This window comes from Echiichthys vipera (genome assembly GCF_963691815.1).
Source record: "Echiichthys vipera genome assembly, chromosome: 8".
In the NCBI taxonomy this organism is placed as follows: domain Eukaryota; kingdom Metazoa; phylum Chordata; class Actinopteri; order Perciformes; family Trachinidae; genus Echiichthys; species Echiichthys vipera.
In genome coordinates this window covers 12,599,118-12,609,282 of record NC_139833.1, presented here as the reverse complement: position 1 = coordinate 12,609,282, position 10,165 = coordinate 12,599,118, and the positions used below count along the sequence as shown (strand labels likewise).

The following is a 10,165-nucleotide window of genomic DNA, read 5'->3' as shown; positions in this document are numbered from 1 at the left end:
GTATTCTAGGGGGTGCCCTCAAGCCAATTTAACACACGCAATCCCAAAACCCATATCAGGTATTACATATAGACACTAAGTGTTGAACTTTTTGTGCGCTAAAGACCACGATTAGCACCTCAAAAATGCTAAAAGTAATTAGGGGGCGCTATAGAGCCGACGTGCCATGCCCAAGCCCAACTATGGCAATCAAAGTCATTACTTATTTGAACATGGGTGAAACATTTGGTCCAGAACTGAAAATTGACGCACAAAATCCAAAATTGCTGACCCCCTCTCCGGTGAAAAAAAATCCAAAAATGTGAGCAATGATCCCACCAAATTTGATTAACATCAAAAAAACTTTATCCCAACCATGCCGCGCGTTTTGGGGCGCTATGGAGCCCACTGGCCACGTCCCACCCCATTGACTTTTGAACTTGGCAATTTTCGCCACTTCTGACCTGTGTGCCAATGTATGTGAGCCTACATGCATCCTAAGCCCCTCAAAAATGCCATGCCGCAGTAGAAAAATAATAATTTCATCTAAAACAATAGGTTTCCACACACTTTCAGTGCCAGGGACCGTTTTGACCCCTGGCACTTTCTTGCTCGGGCGCTAATAAAACAGTACTCTTGTTGTGTTTGTGTGTTCTCTGTGAGCTCCCTCGCCGCCTTTTTATGATCCAGTTTGCAGGATTCCCAGACTGGAACTCATCATGAACAATATAGTAAGATATATCTAGATTGTGTGCGCTCCGCAGAAAAAAGTGGATACTGTATGTAGGAAATACACTGTGTTCACACTTCCAACAAGCCTCGCTGTGATGGAATGGCACACGCTGGTTGAGCAGTTCAACGTAAACACCTCATGAGAGTGAAATACAGTGACAGGTCTAACAGTTAATGGCTCAGAGCTCAGCACAATAGCATACAGCTCCACCAGATAATATAATGTACCGTATTCCTGCAGCTTTGTCTGTGGCTCGCTCTTCTTCACGTCTGTCTTTCCTATTCCTCTCCGTAAAGAAAACAAAAAAACAACAAAGCCCTGTTTTTACCCTTCATTATTACATTGTCCTCTTCCCTCTTGCCTACTAACAGGCCTGTCTCTCCCTATCGCTCCACACCTCCATCTCTTTTTCTTACCCTAAACTATCCACTTCCCTCATTCCATCTCATTTCACCGCTCTCTCCTTATTTCTCTGTAGCCATCACACAAACGCATACCCACAGCCCTGTCACTCAAAACAGGGGGGTTTTGTCGGCATATTTGTTTAGGCCAAACACGTATACGCATCCCAGTAATCAATATTTCTTTTCCTGCTACTCTCCTCACATATTTTATGCCACCTCCAACCATCCCACCACACTTTGTCCTCTTCTTCTCCTTGTCTCCTCTTCTTCCACCGGCTTCCTTCCCTCAATCAAGCAGTCAGTTCTGTATTTACAGTACCTCTCTTTTCTATTCCTTTCACAGCTTTCTTTGCTCCCTTTCTCCTCACTTTTTCTTCTCCAACCCTGCAATACTCTTCTTTTCTTTGCTGCTTTCTTTTTCTATCCAAAAGACTGATCAGGGTCAGAGAATCGACTGTGCCAAAGAGCGGAGAGTAGGATGAAGACGGAGCAGAAAACATAGAGAGGAGGAGAGGGGGGAAATAGAGGCGCAGAGAGGGGAGAGTGACTTTAGAGGGAATATTATGTCAGCGGGTCCCTGTTAATCAATGCAATTGTGTTTGGTACCTGAAGCCATGGAAATAGGGAGAAGTGATTGGGAGTATGAAAAAGACAGAGCAACGAGAGGAAGCGGGGAGAAAGTGAGAAGGAAATGGAGAAAGGGAGGGAGGGTAGTTGGCACCAGAAGTAAATTGAAAATGATGTGCTGTGTTTTCATGTGTGTGTGCGGCTCACATATTAACCCTGCTATCTCCCAGGTAGTCATTATCTTTCCTATGCGCTTGTTTGTGCGAGTGTGTGCATGTATGTTTGTGTGCACTGCATTAACCCTCCTATCTCTCTATCATTAAACTGTTTTACGGCATAGTGTAGCGTGCATTTATCCTGCGTGTGCATATTTAATCACTTGCATGTATGTGTCTGTGCGTGGATGCAGCTGTGTGAGGGCGAGTGTGTTTACAGTGATCTTAATTGTTGTTATCATTCATGCAGCACAGTAACCACCTCCGCCCCCATCTTTGTCTCTGTCTGCTATTAACTCTCTCTCCTTCTCACCCTCTGTCCCTCCAACGGCCAGGTTCTATTTTTCCTCATATTGTTCCTTCTCAGCCTGCAGCCTAAATAGCACCCATTTCATCTTCTCTCTGTCTTGTTTTCTTTTCCTCCCCTCTATTGCTTTCTCCCCTCTCTATTCCGTATTCCTCGTCCAGCATTTTCTCCAGCCAAAGCTAACTTTTATTACCCCATGATTGGATTCAGAATTCATTACTCCGTCTTGCCTGTATGCAATCTCTGATCAGTTTCTGTCTTTCTCTCTTCCCCCTTCTCACTCTCTCCATTTTCACCTCCTCCTCCTTCTCTTCTTTCTTTTTCTCTCTTGATGTGATGTCCTCTCTGCTGGACATTATAGAAAGCAAAAAAAAACCCCACCAACCTAGAGTCTAACTTAATCTCTTCTTCTCCTGCTTCTTCTTCACCTTCTTCTTCTGCTTTTTGCTGTCTCTCTTCCTTTCAGGCACCCTCTCTTAGTGCGATATATATCTGCCTCCCCCCCTCGGCAGGTTGCCATGGTCGCCATACCTACTCTCTCTCTCCTATTGGTCCTGGCAGAGTGGGCAGGTCTGGTGGACGCCTCCCCCCACCTCCTGCTCCGGCCCAGCCCGCGAGAGCGTGATGCAGGGGCCATGATGAACTTCAACATCGCCGTGATCCACGCCGGTGCTACGGTGCAGGCTGAGGCGGCGGTGGCGGGGCCTGGGGGAAGGGTGCTCTACCCCGGCTTCGGCCGGGTATACGGCTCCCTGGGGGAGAGTGTGGTCACCCAGTGGGGCTCTGCTAACGTCATCTGGCTACAGGTTGGACACTGTCTTCTCTACCTAGTGCTCATCCAGCCTCACTTGAAGGAAGGGAATAACAATGACCATCCATTATTCATTCTCACTCCCATTATCTGACCTGAATGAGCAGCACACTGCTGCCGTTGTGTGGGCCTTGCTGAATGAGCGGGCGTCTGGCTCTGGTCTTTGACCACAGTTTATAGTGTTAGCCAGACATTTCATGCATACTACAGACACTTTCCATATGAATAACACAAAGTCAGGACACACTGTCCTAGTCGGTCAACTCTATTTGTCTCCCTGTCTCTATCTTTTTTTCCTTCTCTTTCTTCATTACTTCTGTCTTCTCACAGGTGAATGACAGCAGTCCTAAGACAGTGTTGTCCCAGCTGTGTGAGCTGCTGGCGGCGCGGCCCCTGCAAGGTCTGGTGTACGAAGAGGAGAGGCCCCCTCGCACGGCCTGGGGTCCTTTGGCCCCCATGCTGGAATTTGTCTCTGCGCAAACAGGACTGCCCATAGTGGCTGTAGGAGGGGGAGCTGGGCTGGGGAGGATGCCACAGGTAGGAGGAGGGAGGTTGGGATTGGGGTGGGAGAGTGAAGAGGTAGCGTTTGCACAGTATGTGTGTGTGTGTGTGTGTGTGTGTGTGTGTGTGTCTGTGTGTGTCTGTGTGTGTGTGTGTGTGTAGATAATCAGGGGAATACAAGTGGGCAAATGTCCCAGGCGTGTAGTGGTGTAGCTCCAAATGGCGAGTGGAACAATGTTAATTAGGTGTGTGCTGTATTCTAAAGCAGTATGGATTGACAGCTCTATGAATGGGCTATAAAGGGAGAGCTACTAATATTGCCATAACAACTTACAATGTCACAATGTCGCGCATCCTCTCTGTGAAGAAAAGGTTTGGGCAAGTGCCGGTGGGACGGAGGGGAAGTTGAAGGTCAGGGTTGCTGATCTGCTGAAACTCTGCAGTGTTTGATCTGTAAATGGCACCAACTGGGTCTGTCGCTCTGCCTCTGATGTTCCTGGGATGGAGGCAATGAGAAGAAATGGGTGTGTGTGTGAGTGAATAAGTTTGTGTGCGTGTGTATGTTTGTGTGTGTGTGTGTGTATGCGCGCACACCCGCTGTACATCTGTGTGTGAGTGTGTATGCACCAGAGAAACTAATGTCACATGACTTTCCCCACCAAAAGGGGTAAAAAAACAAAACAAAAAGCATTTCATTTGTTGTTCATCTGTTTTACCGTTTAGTCTTGAGGAATTAAATTTTAGCACTTTGATGAACTTCCTTTGAAGTTGTACCCTCGCCCATCCCCCTGAACAGACTTTTTAGAAACACTCCCTCCTGGACGTCATAGGAGAATTTGTGCAACAATCCTGTGTGTGTTTTAGCCCTGCGGCTGCACAAGTGCTGCTGCTGCATTAAAACTTCAAGCCCCGCTATGCCGGGCTGTTGTGCATTAAGATGGAGCAGTCCAGAGAGTTGTAGTTCTTTGTAGTGAAAATGCGGTTTCTTACTTACTCAATGTATTGTAGCTGCATTTTCAGAATCAGGATCAGAATAAGAACTTTATTTGGGAAGATATCCAGAGGTATACACATAGGAAAACACAGAAGAAATACATGAAATTTAAAATGTACACACAGAATATAGGAATTTCAACTATATAAGAAGAAGAATGTAAAAGACAGACAAACTACAGAGGAGGAATTTTATAGTGAAATTTTAAACCGAGTGTGCTGCTCTCTTTCCCAAATCAGGAATCAGGTTCCATCTTTCTCCAGTTCAGCTCCTCTACTGCCCTCCAATTAGAAGTCATCTTTGAGGTGCTGGAGGAGTACGATTGGACGTCCTTTTCCGTGGTGTCCACGCGTCATCATGGCTACCAAGATTTCCTGTCTGTGGTGGAGGGCCTCACTGACGGCTCGTTCATCGGCTGGGAGAAGAAGAGTGTGGTGATCCTGAACGTGACCGACGACCCCGGGGGGGCACGCACGCGCAGGCTGCTGAAGGAGAACGAGGCGCAGGTGAGACAGGGGGGAGAGAGGGGGGAAAGGGGGGAGGAAAGGGGAGGAAGTGCTGCGAGTATCATTGGGGGCCCCCTTTCTGACAGGTGGCTTCCCAGCTTTTTCCTTCCTTCTTCGTCTCTCCCTCTGTCCCTCCACATCTCTCTCTCCCCTCTCTCCTCTATCCCTCTGTTCTTCTCTTCCCCTCACATCTGCCACGGCATAAAGAGTTCAACAGTACAACAAAAAACCACGAGTCAGTCTGGTTTGCTGGCTGGTTTCCGGGTGGCATTGTACGAAGAGTTACGCGTTAGGCACTAAAGAAGTTAACCACTCAACATACAGTTTTCCCCACGATTATACCTCAGTCTCTTTAAAGTTGGCAAAAACATCTTGTTCTGAACTGTCTCTCAGTATCACATACGGTATATATTCTGTCAGCTCGTTCCAGCTCTTCATTGACGCTATAAAGGCTGTTTATACCCAGTGAAATAATAATGGATGCACCGTTCCATTAAATGGAAATATCCAAGATGACTTGTGGATTATTTTATACACATTTCCTCCGAAATTTAACTTAGTATTTAGACTTCGTAGATATCTCTGGAAACTCTGAGTTCTCCACTAGTCTTTAAAATAAAGCTGTGTGGTTTTGAAGAATATCAGTAATGATAAGTAAAGAATAACTTACTTGTTGAAGGAGATGAACTTGAGCTGTAAGCCGCTCACCTATGGAGACTTTGTACCTGAACATTACCATATCTAATTCAAGATTGCATTTTATTTTTCATTTCTCCCGTTCTTCAAACTTGATTTATTTAACTCTGTGTATATATAATTACATAAGTTATATATAATTATATAAGTTAGATATCGTTATTAATAATGATTAATAATAAAAATGACAATATATTCCAATATATAATTACAATAATAACATTCTTTGATTTGAAACAAGAGCTCATCCTACAAATTCAAATTCACGTTGATTCATAAAGGACCAGAAAGACTTGTGGTTTTGGCTTGTATCTCCTTGTACCTTCCTTCATACTATAAGCCTGCTCCCTCTCCTACCCCGCTGCTTCTCTCGTTCTTCCTTTCCTTTCCTTTCCTTAGTTTCCTAAGTAGTTTCCTTAGTTCTTTCAAACTGCCATTCTCACTTCCGCTGCTCCCCCTAACTTATTTTATCACTCCACCCTTACTCTATCTTTTTTTTTTTAACCTCGTCCTCCTCCCTTAAACCCCCTCTTTGACCCAATGGTCCTCCTGTTCAATTTTTCCACTCCTCTCTGTGCCTCCCCCTCTCGCGTTTCTTTGCCTGGAGACAAGCTCACTCTCCTCTGCTGCCTTCCTGTTCACCTCCATCTCTGTATGGCTATCTTTCATTCCTTCAGTCCATCCCTCTTGCTGCATGTCTTCCCGGCCACACCGTTGTCTCGGTTTAGTCTGGGTCTCAATGTCATCGCTAATGTCCCAGCATGGCCACTGCAGCTCTGCGTGTGTGTGTGTGTGTGTGTGTGTGTGAGAGAGAGAGTGTGTGTGTGTGTGTGTGTGTGTGCGTTTGTATTGGATTCCTTAGATTCCACTCTGCTACTGTCACTGTTAATATAAAAACTGCCTGCAGCGTGTTGCCTATACGCAGTGCTTGCTTTTTTAACCCTCTTACGTTTCACAACAAACTCCTTTCTTTTAGCATTTTACTACTGCAGGGCTAATAGATGCTTGTGACTGCTTAGTGATGCTGTGTATGTTTGCATTACATGCTCTCTCTCTCTCTCTCTCTCTCTCTCTCTCTCTCTCTCTCTCTCTCTCTCTCTCTCTCTCTCTCTCTCTCTCTCTCTCTCTCTCTCTCTCTCTCTCTCTCTCTCTCTCTCTCACATATATGCTAATGTCACCATTGCAGATGTCCTGATGCGGGTCTCTGGGTCAATTTCTACTGAAGTCTCTCACTGTCTATCTTTTGTTCCATTCCTCTTCCAGCTTCTGCCTTGTCAGTATTTCTTGTGCTCTCTCTCTCTCTCTCTCTCTCTCTCTCTCTCTCTCTCTCTCTCTGGTGTATGTTCCTCTCTTTCTCCATTTCCCATCTTTTAGATATGTGTGTGTCTTGTTTATAACTCTGTTTCTCTCCTTCCCTCGTTAATTCAGTCTCCCTCTCTGTCTGTTGCCCTCTTCCTCCCTCCTTTCCATGCTTCCTCTCCCCCCTCTGTCACTCTCATTCCCTGCCTAATTCACTGGAGGTTTATTGGCATACAGGCAGGATTGTTTTGCCAAGCCATTACAGTTCAAAATTCAATGAAGGCACAATTCTCAAAATGTGCTTTCAGTCTGTTTCCTTGACTCCCCTCCTCTTCTTCCTCCTCCTCCTCCTCCTCTTTCATGAAAGAGTTGTCTTCCTCTTTTTTTGTCCTTCGATTCCCCTTTGTCTCTTTTCTTCACTGTGTCATTTTAATGTACTTTTTAATTTTAAATGCTCTTACTCTTTCTTTCTTCTTAGGTATTTGTCAGAGTTTAACCCCTTCTCTCTCATTTTCCATCTTTCTGCTCAGCTCTAACCCCTCAAAACCCTCTGGTCAATTTCTACTCCCCCCTCCTCTCCCCGCTCACACCTCCTTACCTCAGCACTTTCAGCAGAGAGCTCAGCCACTGTCACCGCTCTGTCTTATGTTGCCTTTCACTCTCTTTAATGTTTTCTTCTCTTTTTCTCCCCAGCCACACTTCCACTACCACCCCCTTCCCTGTCTTTTGCAGATATCTCTTATCTCTCCAGGCCCTGATTTCACCAAAACATGTCATCCTTTGCTTTTCTTAACCCCCTCCCCCCCTTCTTTACAGTTCTCCAAGGAGGGACTTTTCTGTTTTCCCACTTCTGAATACATCCCCCATCCACCCCCCCCCCCACACCCTTCATCTACCATTGTCTCCAGGTCTTTTCTCCACCCTGCATTTAATAACATATGTCAGTGTTTAACCATGTGACTCCCAGATACTTCTGTCTTCAGCACCATGAGTGTGTCGGCTCAGTTCTCTGGTAAAACCACAGGGCAACAGAAGAAAAAAGTAACAAATGTTATGCTTGGCAATTGTAGGGGAAGTCTACCTGAAATGAGCTGCGTTTTGATAATATAAGATGTAGTGTTTAAAATAAATAAAAAGTTAGGATGTGAACCCCCCCACCACCCCCCACCCCCCGTTCCCTTGCTTCCCCGCCCCTACCTCTCTATCCCTCTGCTCTACCATTTACAGTTGTTCCATATTCCCTTTCCTGTTTTACTCCTGTTTTACTCCTGTTTTCATTATTCATAACTGCAGCGTGTTTCATCAGGCCCAGGCTCATTAAGCACTGACCCTCCTGCACCTGTGTGGTTAGCACGCATCACACTGCCGCCCTGCTGTCTTCCCTCGTTCTGCTGTGTCTGCTTCTCTTCCTGAATCACATGTCCGACTCCCATGAACCTTATCACATCAGCTTACAGTTACCTCTCCTCTTACTTCCCCCTGCACCCTTGTTATTTCTTGATATAGCCTTTACTATCCAACCTCCTCCCCTCCTGTTCAGGTGCACCTCTGCTCCAGCTCTATCTGTCTCCCCTTACTTCTCCCACCCTCTGTCTCTCTCCACGTCTCCCCTGTCCCCTCCTTATCTCACTAGCGTGTATGTGTGTGTGTGTCTCCCCTCGTCCCTGTTCCCTCCCTGGCTTCCTACTGTCCTCCAGGTACGTTTGCTGTACTGCTCCCAGGAGGAGGCTGAGCTGGTCTTCAAAGCCGCCTGGGCTGCCGGTCAGGCCGGTGCCTCGCACATGTGGTTCGCTGTTGGGCCGGCTCTCTCAGGTTTGAGTATGGAGAGCTTGCCCAGGGCTCTGTTTGCCGTGCGGCCTCAGGGCTGGAGGGATGAACCTCGGCGAAGGATCGCTCGGGGTGTGTCCGTGCTGACTCATGGAGCAGTGGCCATGCGCAAGGATTACGGAACCACGGGTGGGCCGAACTTTGTCACCAACTGCATGACGGACGCCAATCAGACCCAGAGACTGCGGGGTAGGATGAGGTGAGAGGGAGATAAGAGAAAAGAGAAACACTCTACAGGGAGAATGTGAGGAGGGAGGGAGGGAGGGAGGGAGAGGGGAGAAATGTAAGGATGTGGAGGGGGAGTGCAAGGCAGATGGCAGACAAAATATATGAAAAAGGAAAGAAAATGAAATAGAGACAGGATCAGGTGTATTCTATGAAACGAGTTGGTTCAGCGCCAGAATGAGCAGGAAGGTAAATGGGTGGAGTTGGTAGATTCAGTGTCAGAGAGCAGGCACAGAGGGGATATCTGAATTTGGAGCTGGCTATCATCCATGCAAAATAGATGTTGTTGGTGCGTGTAGTTGTGAGTTGGCAAAATTACCCCAGCATCTGTAGCAAGCGGACCATGTCTCATGTATATTAATGAGCTGGCTTTAATATATTCCTCGTAGGCTGTGCAGCAGCCCACTCTAACAGGTAGCGTTGTAGCAAGTGGTGGTAGTTATCATCTTGGTCTATTTTTTATTCCCTTCATTGTATAAAGAGTGTAAGTTTGGTCAATGTGATGAGCCAAACATTTAATTAATTAGTTTATACACAATATTTTTTAAAATGAAGCCCTGCACAAACAGTGTGACAATTAAAGAGAAATGATTAATGGACTCTATAAACTATGTCCAACAACAGAGAAGGACGATATTTCCCATGTATTTATTTATTTTTGCAGTGCTACCTGTTGGTGACTGTCTGTAACTACACGCTGCTGCTCCTCCATATGAGGCGTTCTGTCATATTAAAAATATTCCTTTCAGGTTTTGTGTTTTGAAGCCAGCAAGATGACATGAGGAGACAATTTGAACACCTGTCCTCCTCTGTGATTATCAGACAAACTATAGAGCTTGCAGCCAATGGAGAGAGCAGCAGTTGTTTGACTTCAAAGATCCTGAAAATCCTGTGTGTCTGATCATTTGTCTGAAGATTTGATTACCAGACAAGCCCTCCCTGTCACCATAGAGGTGCTGTGATTTAGTTTCAAGTGGGAAGGCTTAATGTTGCATCATAAGCAGCCTTATGATTTCTATTTTCTCCTCCAAGAAAACATTTTCTTCATTTACTAATTTTATGTGTCTTTTGATATTTGCTTACTTCTCCTTTCATTTCCAT

The 10,165-nt window shown here is 45.9% G+C and overlaps 1 protein-coding gene across 1 annotated transcript in view; it reads left to right on the top strand.

Annotated features, from left to right (window-relative positions):
* Window positions 1-2,723: 2,723 nt before the first annotated feature.
* grin2db (glutamate receptor, ionotropic, N-methyl D-aspartate 2D, b) overlaps window positions 2,724-10,165 on the top strand; it is a gene marked incomplete at its 5' end in the record, with an annotated part of 36,918 nt that continues 29,476 nt past the window's right edge. The window contains 4 exons of the mRNA XM_083917975.1: window positions 2,724-3,011; window positions 3,347-3,553; window positions 4,751-5,017; window positions 8,710-9,038. Coding sequence (XP_083774101.1) covers window positions 2,724-3,011; window positions 3,347-3,553; window positions 4,751-5,017; window positions 8,710-9,038 — 1,091 coding nt within the window. The remainder of the gene's footprint in view (window positions 3,012-3,346; window positions 3,554-4,750; window positions 5,018-8,709; window positions 9,039-10,165) is intronic.